General features: G+C 47.3%; 1 protein-coding gene across 1 annotated transcript in view; it reads left to right on the plus strand.

Annotated features, from left to right (window-relative positions):
- Positions 1–19,859, plus strand: part of TLN2 (talin 2) — a 453,275-nt gene that overhangs the window by 382,394 nt on the left and 51,022 nt on the right. Inside the window, exons 41-43 of the mRNA XM_036903054.2 lie at positions 8,184–8,354; positions 14,935–15,081; positions 18,922–19,023. Coding sequence (XP_036758949.2) covers positions 8,184–8,354; positions 14,935–15,081; positions 18,922–19,023 — 420 coding nt within the window. The remainder of the gene's footprint in view (positions 1–8,183; positions 8,355–14,934; positions 15,082–18,921; positions 19,024–19,859) is intronic.

Here is a 19,859-nt window from a genome sequence, read left to right on the forward strand (position 1 = left end):
AGTTGCATTGATAAAATGTGCTTTTAAATTAATCAAGCCAATCTAGAAAACGTGAGATTCTTATTCATTAAACATTATGATGCCTGTAGTACAAATAGGACCCATCATGAGCCCTGACCCCCTGATGACCCATCAGTGCACTGTTCCCTTTGTTGGTGACCCCAGTGCCCTTCCTGTGGAAGAGGATGAACTCCACTGCAAATATGTAGAGCTGCCACCTGGGGCTGTGCAGGCTGGGCCTTACACAAAGGTGTGCGGGCAAAGCAGGGAGTGCGGAGTGCAGTCAGCCCATTCGTGGGCCTTGGTGCCAATCGTGTGCCTAGGGAATGGGGAGCCCCTTTAAAATTCATACAAAGTACTGTACGGACCAGCAGCAGCCCTACTCAGGTGCTTTGAAACCGATCTGTGAAGTGTGATGGGGGATAAAAAAGTAAAAGTATGTGTATTGCTGGCCAATAGTCATATCTCACTATCAGCTCTGATGAACTTTAATATTTTGGATCCATCCCCCACCTGCCCAAACCACCATCACCCCCACAAGCCTCCTCCCCCTGCTGTGCTTCTGACCCACAGTGCTTCTGATCTCGGCTGCTCGTGGGATGCAGCCTTTCTGCCTGCATCCCACGCACTCCTCCTTCCTCCATGTGATGGGAAGCATCCTTAAGGGATTGCTGGCTAAAGGTTTGAACTTAAATATACTTGAGAGCAATCATGTTGTAATTATTAAATAGTAATCACCACACAAAATGAGGAGTTGGACTGAAAGGTTATGACCAGTATGTCTTGCCAATGGGTTTCAGCCCCGGGCAAGTTTTCTGTAGATTCAATGTGACCAAAGAAATTGACAGCAAAACTTTCTTTGGGGTGAGAGGGTTTATTACCCGGCTTGTTCTTCCAGTGGTAGGTTGAGCACTAGTGTCTCTGCCTCCACCCAGAGCACTGGGCCGAGCTCTCTGTATAGTCCAATAATAGCTTATTGCCTAAAGGTATGGAAGTGGTAACCTAGCAATGGGCCAGTTACATCATTAGGTGGGTTAAGTTCAGTGAGGATCCTGGCCAGAGGAACCCCAACTTCCCCACACTCCACCCCTCCAGGATTCTCACCTTACAATCTACACACTTTCAATCTTCCACAATGGTCCCTGTGCAAGAAAGTTGGAGCACTGTAACCAGATTCCACAACAGCAGCAGAGGATAACAACAACTTAGAGATAATAACAAAAATTAAGATACAACAAGATTTTGATACAGGTAACAAAAATTATAATAATCCTCAAGCCAGAGGAAGTTCCTAATAACCAAAATTATAATAATCCTCAAGCCAGAGGAAGTTCCTAATAACCAAAATTATAATAATCCTCAAGCCAGAGGAAGTTCCCAATCCACAAAGACCTAAGGGGCCATAAGACACATGTTTTAATGACACCAACATGGGCAAATCTTGTCCATCAGGTAGGATGCATGCAAGAGAGTGGTCCTGTGATAGGACTGTAGCAGGAAGGGGGTCCTTTCCAGGTCTAGTATACCACACTTTTACTCCTTTCCCCATGGGGGTTACTGAAAGGTCTGTATATAGTGCTACTGGAGGTGCATGCACTGGCCATAATGATAAAACAAAACTCCCCGATGAGATGCTTCTACCTTCTGGCCATTCAGGATATACTACTGTGACCTTTGGGGGCCACTCTGCTATTATTCCAGGCCTACGCAGAAGGCCAGCTTCCAGGCCTTGTCCCCAACGTGCCAGGAGAGCCAGCCATAGTTGGTCCATGTGTCAAAAGGTCCAAGGCCACGTCCACTCAATGGAGTCTCCAGGGTTCAGTGCAGTTGGTGCTGGCAGCAAGATATTATTCTGGAAGCCGAAACTCACCTTCAGTGATTCTTCCTTGGTTTGTACTTGCAGTTGTACAGGGAGGCAGCCATATATGTTAACATGTCTACAGGGCTCAGAGCTCCCTTTCAGAGGGTCTTGTTCAAACGCCGTAGCACGGTCCATAAGTGGACTGACCATCCCTGCAGACTATTGGTATCTGACTTTAGTCCGAATTTTAACAAGCCATTGTGCCTCTCTATCATGCCTGCTGCAGTAGGATTGTATGGCACATGAAACTTCCATTTGATTCCCAGCTGTCACACCCATTCTTACAGTGTATGTCCAGTAAAATGGGTGCCCTGATCACTCTCAATTACCTGTGGTCAGCCATAAGCAGCAAAGAGACACTCCAGGTCTCTTTTGGTCATCTGCTGGTCTGCACAACAGGTAGGAAAGCAACCAGAAGTCCAGTAGCTGTGTCCACACAAGTCATGGCATACCAATATCCTTCCGACACCAGTAGAGGCCCAATATAGTTTATCTGCCACCTGACGAGGGGTATAGGCCCCTTAGCTATTGTCCCATGTTGCTGTGGAAGTCAGTGTAAGTCCCTTTTGGAGCACACGACACACTCCTGCCGGGCTCTACTAACTTCCTCAAAGGTCAAAGGCAAGCCGCACTGATGGGCTATAGCCTACATGTCTTTTGCCCCACATGCAACAAACACTGATGTAACCATTGGGCTACATCAGAGGCAGGCTTTCCTTCTAACCAACATATCTGGGCCAATTTATCTGCTTCATCATTTCCTGGGAATGCCAGTGGCAAATGACCTTTCATTTCACATGGTATACTGTAATTATTTTAGTCTGACCACAGGCCTGTAAGTCTTGCCACAATTCTTGCTCCCAGAGGGATCGGTGGCCAACCAGCCAGTTGGCATGGTACCAGGTTGGTAGCCACAGGGTCAAGCCCCAATAGACAGCCCAACTGTCAGTGCAGACAACTATAGGGCGGGGCTCCTTGCTGATTACAAGCCACATAGCCCACAACTCTGCCCATTGGCTGCTCTTCCCCTCACCATCTTCCATCCATATTGTCTCAGTCTTAGGATGGAAAGCTATGGCCCTCCATTTTAGGGGCTGCCCACAGCTGGAGCCATCTGTGTACCATGCGTCTTTGGGTATAGGGGCTCTTCCCTCCCAATAGGGACTCTGCTACTAATGGTTCAAAAGCAAGTTCTTCCTGCTTTTCACTAGTATATGTCACCAGCCCCAATAAGTGCTGGAGGTCTTCACTCAAGGGGCTACTAGAGAGGGCACTACGCTGCTGAAGGTAAGCACCCCACTTGGCCAATGTGGGCATTTGTGCCACACCACTCCTTGGCTTTTGGGTCCAGTCTCATACCCACCCCAAGATGGGATAGGTGGTTATTACCTTTATCAGGGCCATTCCAATGGTAGGTTCTGTAGCCCGCAAGGCATGATACACGGCAGCCAGTTGTTTTTCTATCAAAGTGTATCGTACCTCTGCCCCTTTCCAGAGTTGTGACCAGAATCCAATAGGTTGGCAAGTTCGTCCAAGCCACTGCCAGAGACCCCAGCTATAACTGTCTTCAGTCACATGAACATCCAGCTTGAATGGCCCTGACTGCCAGTTTTGCTGTAGTAAAGGCAGGTGCCCATGTCTCATCCCAGTCCCACCTGACCCCCTTTCATACCAGTTGGTATAAGGGCTTCAGAATTTGTGCCAAGTGCAGTATAAACACTCTCCAGTAGCCTAGAAGACCCAGGAACCCCTGTAGCAATGCTACAGTTGTGGGGGTAGGAAAGGCCTGGACTTTGTCTATAACTGCTTCTGGTATAACTTTGGTCTTACCCGACCAGATGAGCCCCAAGAATTTGACAGACAAACCAGGTCCCTGAACCTTGGTGCTGTTCACAGCCCATCCTTTCTCCTGTAGATGTTGCAGCAGTCTAGTTGCTGCACCTTCTAGATCTGAAAGAGAATCGGACGTGAGCATGACATCATCAGTATAATGGTACAGCACACCATTGGCAGTTTCTCCCATGTAGCCAAGTCCTGGGCTACAAGTCCATGACAGATGGTGGGGCTGTGGAGGTATCCCTGTGGAAGGATGGTGAAAGTACACTGCCATCCTTCCCACGTGAAGGCAAACTGTTCCTGACTTTCCTGCTCAATGTCAATAGAAGAGAAGGCATTAGCAAGATCTACCACATAATGTATATGTCACATAATGTATGTACCACATAATGTATATATATATATATATAGACATGTCTATGGGGCGCAGGGCTCCCTTTCAGAGGGTCTCGTTCAAACACCATAGCACAGTCCATAAGTGGAGTGACCTTCCCTGCAGACTGGGTCCCACATCTGGGTCCTCATAACCTTCATGGGGCCCTTTAAATTCTTCTTCTGAGTAGCCGACCTTATTTCTTTCCATGTTCTCATGGCTGAGGGTAACCATCAAGCCTGCAATAGAGGGGACAGCAGCATGCATAAGGGGTATGACTTTATTCAGTTCTCTGTAATCCACAGTCATACCCCAGGAGTCATCTGGCTTTTTTACTGGCCACACTGGGGAATTGAAAGGACTATGGGTGGGCTTTATAATACCCACCTTTTCCAGCTCCTGGAGAGTTTCTCCAATCTCTTTATGCCCTCCAGGCAGTTTGTATTGTTTGTAAGTCACCCACTAAGGCACAGGCAAAGCTATGGGCGGGTACCTAGCATGTCCCCTCAGAACTGCCTTCACCACACGTACCCTCAGCCTGAACTCACATGCAGTGGTCTGCAACCATAGACCCTGCAGGATATCAATCCCCAAAATATACTCAGGGATAGGAGATATATATACACAGTATACCTATTGGGGGTAGATGCCCTATTCCCAAAGGGATTTGGGCTTGTTTCACTCTGATAACCTTACCCCCATATCCATCTGTGATAGTGGGGGTCCTGGGGAACCGCTCAGGGTTCCCATGAATCAGTGAACATTCAGCCTGTGTCCACCAGAGCCAGGACATGTTGTATGTTCACTGGGGACCAATAAATAGCTATTTCAACATGTGGCCTCCAGTTCCCCCTGGTCCCTCAGGGCAGATATCGTAACCTTCCCCTCAGTCAAACCGTGTTCCCCAATCATTTTCCTGTGTGGGCTCAAGTGAGGTTGGCTCGCTCTCCAGCAGGAAGTCTTGCAAACACACAGGCTGGACTGGTGGCTCTGTCCCTGAGCTCTGCCTCTTTGGTCTTAATGGTTGGAACTGTTGCTCTGGTTTCAGCTGTTGCCATAGCTCTAGTAACATCCTATTGGACTTTCCATCTAATTTCCTTCTATCAGCTCCTGCCTGTATTAAATCAACCCACATCTGGGTCCCCATAACCTTCATGGGGCCCTTTAAATTCTTCTTCCGAGTAGCTGACCTCATTTCTTTCCATGTTCTCATTGCTTCAGCCTCTCCTAAGTCTGCTACTGTACGTGTCACTTCGCTTATGGGCTGCCCTAAGTGAGGGGAAAGAATGGCCACTAGAGACCCAAAGAGTATGTGGGAGCCATTTGAAGTACAAAATTTCTCATTCCAGTAGTGAAAATCTCTTCATCTGGGCCATAATTCTCTGGACTATGGGTGGCATTTCTTATGCCTAGCTCTCGTAACACCTGTTGGTGCGCAGCATACATCTGCCATCTAATAGGAGAGGATGGCAGATCACCCTGATTGGGCCACACAGCATGAAGTGCAGCCATAAGCCAATCGAGGAGGGAGTGACTCCCTGGGATCTGATGTGCATTTTGTAATCGCTGCCTCACAGCGGGCTGAACTGTCAGGGAAGCTGACTTTTCCATCTCTGAACCTGACAGAACAATTCCATCCACCCCTAAGTCCCATAGATAGATGCAGGAGCCAAGCTGATCTTGACTCAGAGGGCTTCTTCCTAAACCACGAGCCCAAATCCACCAGCTCAGCCTGACTCTAGGAGTGGAGCATAGAGTGCTCCGTGACCTGGGGAGGGGGCTGCTCCTCTCCTTGGGGAACTTTCAGCTGCTGGGTCTTTATTTCTTTACAACCACTGGGCATGCTTTCAATACAGGAAGGTCCAGTGCCTCCAGCACCACCCCTTCATCCTTCCCCAGCTCCTCCATTTCTGGAGCTGATGGCACCTTTCTCTCCCCTCTCCTGAGTGCCTCCTCTGCTACAACCTTTACCTTTTCTACTGTGCCTCGCAGCAATGCCAGCTCAGTCTTCAGAAGGTCTCTTACCTTCACCTCAATGCTTCGCAGCTGGTGTTCTCGTGCCACCTCCCCCTGTGCTTCCCTCAGGAGTTCGTCTTTTTCCTTGATGGCCTTTTCCTCCTTCAGAGCACCTGGCAGCACTGCTGTCTCTTTCTGTAAGGAATCTTTTACCTCTTCAATGGCACCTTGCTGCCGGCATTCTCGTGCTGCCTCCTCTCACATCAATGCCATTTCCTTCTTCAGGGAATCAACAGAAGTTTACAGCTTGCATTCTTGTGCTGCCATTTCTTGGGTCTTTTTCAGGAGCCTGTCCTCTTCTGTAGACTTTTTTAATACTGTGAGAAGCAGCCAACCCACAGTCCCCGCCGCCTCACAGGCACCCTGTCCCCCTAAAGACCTACTTACTATACCAAGGGTTATCCCTACTGCCTAAGGTGTCACCTCTACTTGCCTCCAGTCCTGGGGTGGGGCCCAGTACTCTAGGAGGTAAGCCACCTCAGACCACATACCCACTGGGGGACAATCCACTGTCTCCCCATTCACAGGGGCAGCCCGCTGAAGCACCCCTCCCATAAGGGCAGCCTGTCTTTTTCCTTGGTCAACAATAAACCCTGCCAACTATGCCAATTGTCTTGCCAATGGGTCTCAGCCCCGGGAAAGTTCACTTGATTCAATGTGACCAAAGAAATTGACAGCGAAACATTCTTTGGGGTGAAAGGGTTTATTACCCAGCTTGTTCTCCCAGCGGTAGGTCGAGCACTAACATCTTTGCCTTCACCCAGAGCACTGGGCCTGAGGTCTCCATAGAGTGCAGTAATAGCTTATTGCCTAAAGGTATGGAAGCAGTAACCTAGCAACAGGCCAGTTACACCATCAGGTAGTTTATATTGGGTGAGGATCCTGGCCATAGGAACCCCAACTTCCCCACAAGTGTCATTATGTTTTATGTGAGCGAGACTAGGTTATGACATCTGAAGCAAGTACAGTTAAATGTTAAAATCTGGTATTCTGGATGCAATATAAATGGGTATTGCTGTGTACTCTTGGCCCTTAGGTTTAAATACTTGAAAAAGCAACAAATATCAAACAATAAACTTTTAAATCTAATATTATAACTGTATCAAAACTGGAATTATAAACGAATAGTAGCAGACAGTCATTGGTGTCAACACTGAGCAGGTGGTCAAGAACTTGGGCTAGTTTCCTATCTCAGCTCTACGTCTCAGCTGCATGAAGCTGTCTAAGCCTCAGTTTCTTCATTTGTATCTGCCGAATACAACTGCTGGGGAGATGACATGAAAAAGTGCATGGGAAGCATTTAGCAGGAAGCCTGACATGTTGTCATGTGCAGTCCTGTGGCACCCAGCTGGTGAGCATTGGTGAGCATTCGTGTGCTCGCGATGGTGCTGCCCTGCTGGAAACAGGCCTCTGCCAGAACAGTGCTTAGCTGTCTTGATAAGCTCTTTTGTTCTTCCAGGTTGGGCTTATGATAAACAGAACATCCAGGCTGATGTGAGATCATTTTTGCTTTTATTCCACATCCATGGTTTGGCCAAAATGCTCAGGGCAGTGGCAGTTGGCTGGCTTCCCACAAAGCTTGTGAGGCTGCCTTTAATTTCAGGCTTGTTTTCTCCACTGCCCTGCCCTGCCCTGTCCCCCTGCTCCTCTTCTCTTCTCTTGTTCTCCCTCCTTCTGAGTTTCTAAGATGCTCATCTCTGGTTCTTTCAAATGCTTTTCTATTTGTGAAATTAAGTTTAAAATTTGTAAAATTTTCATGCCTAACTCTGGAACTCAGACAAATTTCTTCGCACTTCTACCTGATGGGAGATGAGATGCAAAGCTCCCCTGGAGAGGTAAAATCTGAGCAAGGGTTCCTTCATTTGCAAGTACTTTCAGAAGTCAAGTTGAGCAATGAATAAGGTCTGAGGACCTAACATGTACCATGGGGTCTAAAATCCCTGATACTGAACTGTAGAAAAGAACAAAAGTAAACTTCAGGTCTGCCTCTCCCCATGAATCATCCCATCCCTGTCCCAGCCCCTCCCCACCTGTGGGGCCCCTAAAGGAGACACATGTATTTACACAATGCGTCTGTGGGTTTTTTTGTCTTGAAAGGTGACACAGCTGGCGAGCTATTTTGAGCCCTTGATCTTAGCTGCAGTCGGTGTTGCCTCCAAGATCCTGGACCATCAGCAGCAGATGACGGTGCTAGATCAGACCAAGACGCTCGCAGAGTCGGCCCTGCAGATGCTGTACGCAGCCAAAGAAGGTGGAGGGAACCCCAAGGTAGAGTTCAGGGTGCCAGGGACTCACTTAGCATCACTGAGAAGCCCTCGCACATTCCTCTGTTTTGAGTCTCTCTAAGCAAAAAACACTTGGCAGTTCTTGGTTGGTGGCATTTGATTTCCTGCTCAAAGATGGGAAATGATCTTCTCTTGGCCTTCCCAGGAATCTTTAAGAGGAATAACAAGAAATATACATAACTAAGGTTTATTTATAAGTTATTTTTTCCATGACAGAATGTGTAAGCAAGCATCCTTGGAAAGGAAAAATGTATTGTGTGGTTATTACAGGAATAAAAACTGTAATGCCTGCCAGGCACCTGCTCAGTGTTGACACCCAGCTTGCACAAAGCAGAGCTTTGTTGTTTTCCAGGGAGTGTCATTTGCACTCCTGGTACCCACGTTCAGAGCAAAACATGGTGCAAGGCCACCCATGGGCATGTGTGCCTATTGATGTGGGAGCAGCGGTCAAACATAAACATCTCCCTTACCAGTTTGCAGATGGAACATTTCTTCAGCCTTATGTGTAACTCAGCCACTCCAAGTAGCCAAAGATGACAACGGAGGGTCATTTTCTCTCAGGGACTGTATTTGTGTCAGAGTGATTGTTTTACTTGTGAAACCGTCCTGTGCCTTAAGTTTCCTCAGGGTCCTGGTACCTGGAGAGGAAGTTGGAGGCTATCCCCTGCCCTTCATACCTTCTGGCAACTGCCTCACATGATCAATCTCATCTTAATGAGTTCACACCGAGGCAGACTCACTCAAGGGAATACTGACTGGAAAGACTTGTGTATGATACTTACCTACAAGCTGTGGGAATCCGTATTCTACATGCGTTGTTTAGTGTCTGCCCGGTTGCATCCCTAAGGTCTTCAAATCGGTAGCATGGTACAGCAGAGGAGACTCTAGATTAAGGGTCAGAGCTGCAAAGTAGTGATCTTAGAGCCAGCAGTTATTGAATGCTGATTTTATGTCATCAGTTACAGCTTGTATCCTCATCTTATTTAATCTTCTTAAAAATTGTGTGATGTTAGGGAGGCTCCCCTTGTACAGATATAGAAACAGACTGCTTAGGTAAGTGTCAGATCACAAGATCTCAAGGGAGGCGGATGTGGAGTCAGGACCGAGCCTGTGCCTTCTGGAAAGAGGTCAACTGCACAAAGCAAGGGTGGGAGAGCACTCAAGGAGAGCTGCAGGGAGGAGGGGTTGTTAGGCTGGTTGGTCTCAAAAAAAAAAGGGAAAACCCAGCACGTGAGAGTGTCTAGAGGGATGCTAGGAAGAGGAAACAGCATATGCAAAGGCATAGATAGGGCTATAAAAGAACTGTGTTATCTTTAGAAAATAGCACACAGTCTGGTGTGTGTGGAACATGTGGCGTGTGGGGACAGTGGGACAGGAGGATAGACTGGGTATATTGTGCAGGTCTCCCCTTATATACTAAAGAGCGGGTCTTTACTGTGAGCAGTGGGGAATGACACAACACATCCACAGTTTAGAAACATCTGTTACAGACATGAATGATATCTCAGACTTGCACTTTATACTCAGTTTTTCATTCATGTATCTGGCAACTAGAAAGAGCCTAATTCTGGGGATGCTAAAAGTATTGAGATCCAGCCACTGCCCTCAAGTTGTTCTCGGTCTTCCAGGGAAATAAGCAATTGCTAAAGTCGTGGGATAGACCAAGAAGAACAAGAATGCCCTTTTTACTGATGGTAGGTCAGCGATCGGTGCCCCAGGGTCAGGCCAGCCCCCTTTGCACCCTCCCCAAACTGGAGGAGCCAGGACTCACCTTCGGGACCCAGTTCTGGGTTGTCTTTTCTCCAGGGCTGTTTACTGCCACTTGCCTCCACCGCCCCCTGAGAGGATCATTCCCAGCAGAATAATTTGAATTAGGAATTCTCTGGATTTTTAAGATATTAGTACATCTGCTTGGACTACAAATTGAGAGCTCCTTGTGGAATTCTGTCTTGTACCAAGGAGCCTTGTGTTTGGGAGCATTTGTAATCAGCATTATAAGCTTTATTAGAATGTCTGGAACTGCTCAGAAACAGGCTGGAGACCAGTGCAGAATAGTTTTCAGTGACTGACCTGCAGCTTTGGGGGATGAGTAAGGGCAAGACAGGTGTTTCTGTCTGTCCCCTCACAGTATTGTTCAGCCTGGGCTCTGTCTCCAAACCCTCACAACCTTGTCACAAAGGGTGCCTAGGACACTACAAATTGGCTTTTCAGCTCTTTTCTGAGGCCCAAGATAGATTTAATCACCTTGTGTGCTATTAGTTGGGCAGATAATTCCTAGGGTGTCATTCACTGGGTATGTGTGTGTGAGGGTTAGATGTACATCCATGTTTGCAGAGGAAATATGGCCAAATGGTTATCGTTGGCTTTGATTTGGTCAGAAACAGGGCAAACTTTGGGATCCAAAATAATTGGATTCATGTCCCAGCTCTGCCTCTCAATAGCAAATTCCTTCATTTCTTTGTCTCCTTGTCTGAACAATGGAGTTAATAATGAATACCTCTCTAGGGTAGCTGTAGAGGTTAAACAATGTGCCTGACACAGTAGGTGTTTCTAAAAAAGAAAAATGACAGCCCCGGAGCCTGGTGTTAATGAATCATAGGATTACAAGGCCTTTGCTGTGTGGCTGCACCTGCACCCTGCTGACTCCCTTTATGCTTACTCTACACCCCAGAGCTCCCTTCTGCACTCACCTCTAGCCCACCCAGTTCCCTCCTACTTGAAGGGCCCCTTCAGATGCTGCCTGCAGCGCTCCAGCAAATGCACAGCCCTTATCCACTGTTAGGCAGTTGTAATTGCTAGTTCATTTTTTCCCTCTGCTAAAGTAGAGAGACCTGCCGCCTATAGCCTTCTCCCATTGTCCAAACGCCTGTGATCTCTATGCCTGCCTCACTGGGCTTTGTAGCGGAAGCACTGTAATAAAAAATAAATAAATAAATAAGGCTCCCTTGGATGTGGACTTCAGACATGTTTCCAAAAAAAGAACAGAGACCATTTTCTCCTATGTTGTGCCTGAAGGGCAGTAACAAGGAGCCCCTCCAGAATCTGAAAGGATGACCTCCTCGCTGAGCCTGCTGACTCCACTTTCCATATGGCTACTGGTCCTTTAGTCATGGCTTGATTTGAGGACCTCCTGTGTCTTTGGGTGTCTGAAGCCAGCGTGCTCAGGTGGCCAGCTTGTGTGATTTGGACTAGGCTGTGCGATAAAGATGAGGTTTGCCTTTGGGGTTGGAGAACTTGCAGTAATTGGAGGAGGCTTCACAGACTCTGAGCTGCTGCGTTAAGGATCTGTGGCACTCAGACAGGCTGAGTGAAAGAGAGCAGGCCTTCTAGAGAACCCCTCAGAATAAGCAGAGGGGAAGGTAATTCATTTCCCAGATAGCAAAAGGCAAGGATGTGTTTTTGTAGGTTTTGGTGCCCCGGTGCAGAGAAAGTGTCCTGTGCATTCTCCAAGGAGTTGAGAAACAGTTGAGTGACTTCCTGCTGCCACCCCTAAAATTTGCTTTTTATACCTCATGAAGCCCATAGAGGAGAGCAGCTGTCACTTCTCCCCATAAGCGTGTGCTTTGTTGTGATATGAATGTACAATATTGCTGGCATTTTTGTGCCATCTACAGTCATCTCATTCTAAGTGAGATTTAGAGAAATGCACACCTTCCTTCCACTTTACCTTTTTTATAAACAACGTATTTGCATGACACGCTCTCTCTGGAGGGTTAGGTGTAGAAGTCACCTTTTAGACCTTCATCGTCAAAATAAAACACCCTTTGTGTTTTACCTTCTCTGTGCCATGAAATAAGCAACCAACCTAACTTACTCCATGGCGCCCTAAGAGAGAAGCTACACGTCCTTACACCATCGTCTCGGGGTGAGTGTCCTTGATCTGAATATTTCACATCTTGTCAGACATCAGAGCTGAGGAACTCTGGATGCCCGGGGCGTTTCAGTTCCGCAGACAGAACCAGCTGCTCTGGCTCACTTAGCCTCTTCCTGCAATTCCCTATCATTCGGTCACTCAAAAGAGCTGTCCTTTACCATCTCGCACTGGCTCGCTTACCTTCTCATCTGCCAAAGGAGAGGTATGATTTCTTGGGCCTTTTGGAAGGGTCGTCTCCCCCGCGAGGTGGGTCAGGGCAACCACGGCCACTGCCTGGGTGGGCCCAGCGCCTGGTGTGATGTGGTTCTGACAGTAACTACCGGGCATTAGGTCAGACTTCCCAGGTGCGGGCACAGGCCTCTGTAAGACTGTGCTCAGTGCAGACACCAACCGTAGCGCCCAGGTTCCCAGGCCACCCTCACTGCCCAGGTGGCTACAAATTCATGGTTTCTCACCACCCCTCAGGATCAATCATTTGCAAGAACAACTCACAGAACTCAGGAATTGGCTCTACTTACAGTTTCATTATAAAGGATACAAGCCAGTCAGTAGAAGAGACCCCGAGGGTGAGAGCCCCAAACACGAAACTCTCGTTTCCAGGATGTGTCGCCCTCCTTGTGTGCTGACGTGCATCCCCACCAGGACGCTGGCTCCAGCTTCACTGAGCAGGGTTTCCATGGGGTTTCATCGTGTGGGCTTGATTGATTGAGTTCAGTCATGTGATGCATGATGCGCTCTCCAGCCCCTCATGCCGCAGAGGTCAGACCAGTGTGACGTTGCTCCACGCCCCAGCCCTGAAGTCACACAGCTGGCAAACGCTGAAGCATCCTACCAGCCACCGTGCATCACCTCATTAGTGCAGTGTGTGGTCCTAGGGGCCCACCATGATAATAGACACTCCTATGATGGCTTGGGAAACGCCGAGGGGTTACCAGCTCCCTCCCAGGAACCAGGGACAAAGATCGGCCACCTTTCTTACTATTCAGCACTGGGTGAGGTTCCAGGGTCAGGGCGCATCAGGTGGCAAGGTGCCAGGAGTGGGAAGACGTGTGCAGGGTAGGCCTGGGGAGCTCCAGGGAGCACATTCTGGATCTGTGAACTGGCAGCACCTTCATGGACAGGTGTGGAGCCCACTGCCGCAGACAGAGCCAAGAGAGCCGGAGGCCAGGGGGATGCTGAAATGCAGAGGAAGGCGCTCAGTGTGGGGGGCCCAGCCAGCTTCAGGAGTGGTAGCAGGTCCTGAGGGCCTTGTCTGTGCCATGTGGCACCTGGGTGGCTTCATCTTGTTTAAAACACCCATTTCAGGGGACAGGCTGAAGTCTCTCCTTACAAATGGCATCCTCCCTACATTAAGGTTTATTTTTTTCAGTGGAGTTGATGAGTCTGAGTTTATCTGGCCATAGGCTCATCTCCCTTTTTGACCAGTGGCATGGGCTCAGCAGGTGGCCAGCTGGGTGGTAGTGGGTGTCGTCCATCAGGTCTGTAAGCTGGAGTGCTTAAGTTTCAGATTGCACCTGTGAGAGAGGTCCCCGGCAGGGATGTCACCCAATTCCCATCTTCCAGTGTGCAGTGAGGATCAAAGGAGATGAGCCCGACAGTGACCAGCCCAGTACCTGGCACAGGAGTCCCTCAGAAATGTTAGCAGCTGTCTTGCTATTGCTCTGTCGTATGGCTACATGTTTATTGTTATTCCTAGTCAGATTTCCCATGTAAGGACACAGGCTCCTACTAGATTGGTCTTATTATGAACATAATAAGGGACCTGCACCATATTATCTCATCAGAGTTCTAGTGCATAACCTTGTTATAATTATTACCATTTTGCTTAGGAAACCGAGCTCAGGACCACTCAGCTGGTTAGAGGGTGGAATCGGAACAAGAACCCAGCTTTTTCTGAGCCCAGGACCTGGACTCTTTCTCCTGCATTTTGCTACCACTGAGGGTGTTTTTTAGGGAGCCTAGAGCCTAGCACCACTCAGTTTCCTTTTCTCATTCAGTCAATTACCCAGTGTCTGCTCTGTGCTTGACACACGTGTGGAACACCTGCAGCACTCAAAGCACCTCCGGGGCACCAGGGGCGCTCGTGAGCACTCGGGGCTTTGGGTACCTGGAGACCTTCCTGCATTCGTCCCTCCAACCTCGCGGCAATGTAATTTGTGACATAGTTCCAAAGTCTGTTACATTTCTGCAGATTTATCTCTACTGTATGTGCCTACATTTCTAGAATCCAGTCTTTCTTGTAGAAAGGGAATTACTGTGTACAGGACAGCTTTGAAGAGAAGTGCATTTATCATGAACATTTTCCTTTGTATTAGTTTTATGTACTAAATCTGTCGACCTGTATATTTGGTAATCTGTGGCATTCTCTTTCTACCACCCAGAACACAATAACATAAAATTAGTTAGGTCATAAGGCACTGTTTGATATTGCAGTTTTATTTTTCCTTTTGATTGCAAAAACAGATTTTTCTTTTTCCGTATGTCTTTCTGATTTTTTATTTATTGTGCAAACAAACATAATAAAGGAAAGGAAAAATCTAGAATACATCGCTTTGCTCCATAGTGGGGATACAGTTTTGTAATCTGCTTTTTAGGGTTATTCGTAACAGAAATGAAGTGATGAAGAGACCGAGCACCACCTTCTTCTGTTGATGGCAGCATCTCAGTCTTTCTCCCCCGTCCCCCCCAGGCTCAGCACACGCACGAGGCCATCGCAGAGGCTGCGCAGCTCATGAAGGAGGCCGTGGACGACATCATGGTGACCCTGAACGAGGCTGCCAGTGAGGTGGGGCTGGTAGGAGGCATGGTCGATGCCATCGCGGAAGCCATGAGCAAGGTAGGTCCGGGCTCCCCGATGCTCCCCACGCCTGGACCCCGTTTCCTCCTTGGACTCTGTCCCTGGGTGCTTTTCCCTAAGGAGCTGTATCAGTCAAGGTTGATACCAACAAGACTTCTCTTTTCTTGAGGGTCTGATTAATGTGCAGATGTCTTATCATTTGTCCAACATATTATTCATTCTTTATTAATCATTCATTACTCTTGTAAGCCCATTATACAGGGGGAAAAAAAAGAAGATGGAGAAAGTATTATTGGTTGCCTCCCTTATAAAATGAAAATGATTATTTACCTCCCCTGTCTACCTACCTCATCAAGTGGTTGTGGGGACAGCCTCCAAAATAAAATAAGTGATTCCCAAGTGCTGGTCCTTGGAATGGCAACTTGGGAATCACTGGGAGCATTTTAGAATGCATATTCCTAGGCCCTACCCCAGCCCTGATCAGCTGGAATCCCTGTGGAGTGGAGCCCAGGAATCAATTGTTTTTAAAATCTCTCCATGGTTCTTTTGTCTGACCACTGAAGTAGTAAGTGTGGAGGCCCTTAGTGAACTCGTGTAGGCAGCGATACAGAAGAAAACAGGGGTACGGTTGCTCTGCCAGTGACCCATGGGTTAAATTGGATCAGTAGGGAAGCAGGACTGAAGAGGGTCTCCTGCTCTGTCCCCAAGGAATCCATCAGTAGTCGTGTCAGTTTGATCATCAGTAGAATTAACAATTGTTCATCACCATCTAATTGCCATCCTTTGATATCACAGCCAAGAATTTTATAGTTTATCTGTGTTTTGAAATGTCCATTGTTAGATTGTGAATACATTAATATGGTTTTTCAGGATAATAAGCAGTCTTTAATTGCCAGTATAAAGAAGAGTGGTTGGTTCATTTCTCTATAAAGAGATAATAGCCTGAAACTATAATCAGGATAATTCCCCTTTCATATTATACAGTCATTATCAGACTGATAAAGCCACAAGCCGGCTAGAGACGCCAGGCTGGCTGCGTCACCACGCTCTAGTCATGTCTCCTGTGGGTTTCTCATGCTTCAAATATGTACAGTGTGGCAGGAAGTGAGTGAAATTCCCCTCTTTCTTAAGGCCCTTGGGTAAGTCTCACTGGGTTGGTTTGGTTTTCCGGACATCAGAACACCAGAGCTTTGAAAATAAGCCAGGTGTCCACCAAGGATATTAAATAATGGAGCTCAGGGTCTCAATAGAAACTAGAAATTCAAATGACAATCTTTTTTCTTCTTAAAAAAGATATTTTTCACAATCACATTGATGATAGGGAAAAGTTCCATGAATCCCTGGAAAATGGAGGTCAGATGACTGAAGTCTTTTGAGAGGCTTTGAACCTCACCTATCATGACAAATTTTCAATAAGGGAAACAGCTCTTGTACTGTGCCAGCCCAGGACCCCCGACTTCATTCTTTGGAAGGGCTGGGAAATAAGTCTGGTATCACCTGAGCAGTGATCGAGAGCTTCTAAAGACATGAGCCACAGAGGCCAGAAACAAAGGGGCTTTTTCCTTAGTTCTGCAAAATATACAACTGGGGATTCAGTGGAAACTCGTATCTACCCTGATTGACACCCAGGGTACTACTGCGCAATGCCTCTTCCCCATTCCCCCTTTTCTCAGAGCACCTGGCCTGCTCATCACTGGGAACTTTGTGTTAAGTGATATTTAGGTCCTTGGGGTGTCCCCAAGCAGTGACACATTAGAAATCTGGCATTTTCTGTTGAATTTCAGTTCTTTGGTTAAAAGATTGATACACTGTTAAAATCACTGTCTAAGATTCTCAAAGGCAGTGAGTGACTGGCAGAAAAAATGTGTATCTGCCCCAAGGTCACTTTAACCTGGGTACAGTTCCTGCCACTTTTGGAGCTTCTCCTTGAGATTGTCTGTAACTAAGCCTGAGAAGGTTTGGGAATTAATAGGTTAATATGAAGTAATCTGCTTTCTGTGTGACCTTGGATAAATCTCAAGCGCTCTGAACCTTGGTTTCCCAACTCAATGAGGTTAGTCATTCTCAATATTTGGGATTTTGTGAGCCTGTACCTTTTCTTTGCTTTTTTTTGTTTTTGCTTTTTGAGTTGTTGTTTGTTTTTTTGTTTTCTTCTTGGCCAAGGAAGGAAGTTAAAGAAACAAAATGAATAAAAACCCTGCTCTCTACATTACTACTGTTTTGTAAGAGAAAGGCCATGTTAACACCCAAAAAAGGGAGGAAGACTATACTCTCAGAATAAAGGAAAGTTCTTTCCACAAAATATGGGTGAAATTAATAAATTCATCACTTTTTCCTTTTCTCGTTGTCTTCAGACTGGCAGAGGGCTTACTGCGGTGGCAGTGGTAGTTACGCCATATCTCATATGAAGGCTCCAGCACGGACCTGACACTTAGTAGATGCCAGTTTACACTGAGTGATTGAGTCCACACCTCAGTCCTCGCTGGGCCAGCAGGGTCCCATGGTGTGGAGAAGATATTTGGCAGCATCTATCTCCCTGACAAAGAAACCTAGGGGAAAAAAAGCATTCTAGCCTGGAGTCTGTGTTGATGGTTTGGTGGGAACTACTTCCCGGGCCGTGCAGCCACAGCACACATAGGCTGCAGTGACGCAGTCGTTAAAGCCTGTGCCTGCTCGTGACGTGTAGCTCTTGTGAAGACTCTGTCTGACATGTTCCCAGTTATTCCCTTGGCCCCTAGTCTCTTCCCAAACTGCAAACTACCTGGCAGAAAGCAACCAGGGAGATCTTCTCAAATATGTCACTGCCTACCCCAGCTCTTGCAATTTCCTTCATGATCCTAAGGTTCTTGATCAAACAGATGGAGCTGCATTCCCATTGCTCTCAAAAGCCCCTTCCGGTTAAGTGTACTCGCTCTTCCCGGATTCATTTCTCCTCATGCTGTCTCCCCTCCCCGGATCACCATTCAGTGACCAACGGCGATGGTGGTGGTGGTGGTGGTGGAGAAGGCTGGCCTTTTCTTCTTCATAACCATCATGGACATTATCATCATCACCATCGTCGTTATCTCTTCTCCCTTCATGTAGCTCTTGACCTGGTGTAGTCTCGTTGATCTTTGCTACAGACTTCTGATGCTTGGAAGTTTCTAGCGAAGGACCTGAGTCTCAGAGAGTTTAGGCAACCGGCTTTAAGCCCATTTCACAAGCCCCAGAACCAGTCTTGAATACAAGTCTTCTGAAGCTGTATGTCCCCAGCACTGCAAGGGACAGAGCCACTATCCCACTCGCTCCAGCTCTTCCAGCCCACAATGATCTCACCCTTCTCTCAATTCCTACTGCATTTAAAGTCAGGTGAGCAACAAATTATTCCTAATGCTTCCAGTTCCTTCTCTTCACTACTTATATCTGAAGCAAGGGTTCTGGGCTGGAGACATCTGTGGGCTACCCCCTTCCTACGGAAGCCCTTCGTGTAGATTCTGCCTCCTCTCCCAGCTCGTTGCCCACCATTCTGTGCTTTACCAGAAGCGTCCAGCTCATGCCCACCCCTCAGGCTTGGATGCTACTTACTCTCCTTGGAACACTTTCCCCACCCTTTATATGTAGCAGACTCATCCCCTGGCGAGAGTTGGCTGAAACAGCATTCCTCTGGAGAGCCCTCCACTCCCCGTCTCGGACAAGGCCGGGGCCTCTCCCTGCTGGTTTGACCTAATGCCTTATGTGCACCTCTGCTGAAGTCCTTATCCCAGGAGCTGGGGGATTCTGTTGACTCTGGACCAAAGAAACACTGAGGGCCTGTCCATTTTTCAGAGTTACTGTTCCAGTAAGTACAGACCACACTTTAGCAGGCTTCTTATGACACTCGGTTCTTTTCCTCTCCTCTAGCTGGATGAAGGCACTCCTCCAGAACCAAAGGGAACATTTGTGGACTATCAGACCACTGTGGTTAAATACTCCAAAGCCATTGCGGTGACAGCTCAGGAAATGGTAAGAAGAACAAGGGCCACCCCACCCACGTTGGTTGCCCTTTTATCCACCACCGCCGTTGAGTCTTCAAATCGGGTCTGTGCTCAAGAGACACTAGCCCATGTTTCTAGTTCCTTGAGGCCCCAGCTTCTGTCCTTTATCTGTGGTCTCTCTGGCTGCCCACACTCTGGACACCCCAGTCCACAGGAGGTCTCATTTCATGAAAAAGCATTAAGGGGGGATTTAAAGGTGACTGAGATGTGGGCATGAGGACAGGGGAGCAAGGGAAGGAGAAAACATGAGAAGGAAATGAGAAGGAAGTTGGAGTTAAGGAGTAAGATAAAAACCCTATTCACCTTGGAAAGGATTTGAGGTGTTTTTATAAATTAAAGTTGCAGTACAAGAGAAGATAGGGACAGAACAGAGATTGTCTAATGGAATCAAATTATAATACTTGCTCAATAAGATATTGCCAGTCTATCAGGCAAAATGAAATAGCATGGTTATATATTTAAAAAGAGAAATTCTCTGATGACAGAAGATAGGTGACTTTTGGAGGTAATGTTTTTTGCTAAAAATGTAATGTCATCAGAATTGTATTATATGGATCTTTGGATCTAAATGGCATCAAGAGACAGTGAATACTATTTTGATATATTAAGAAGTTGAACCAAAGACAGCAAATGATATCCTCAAAGAATAAATAGGAGTACATTGTAAGAAAGCTCCTCTCAAACTTTGAAGGCCCAGACATCACAGAATAAAATTTGGAAGGATGCCTCTTTGATGCTACCACACAAGCCCGAGTGGAGAGATCAAGTGGCTTCCCAGCTGGAGGGGCCAGACTGAGCCACCCG

Source organism: Manis pentadactyla, chromosome 11 (genome assembly GCF_030020395.1).
Source record: "Manis pentadactyla isolate mManPen7 chromosome 11, mManPen7.hap1, whole genome shotgun sequence".
Taxonomy (NCBI): domain Eukaryota; kingdom Metazoa; phylum Chordata; class Mammalia; order Pholidota; family Manidae; genus Manis; species Manis pentadactyla.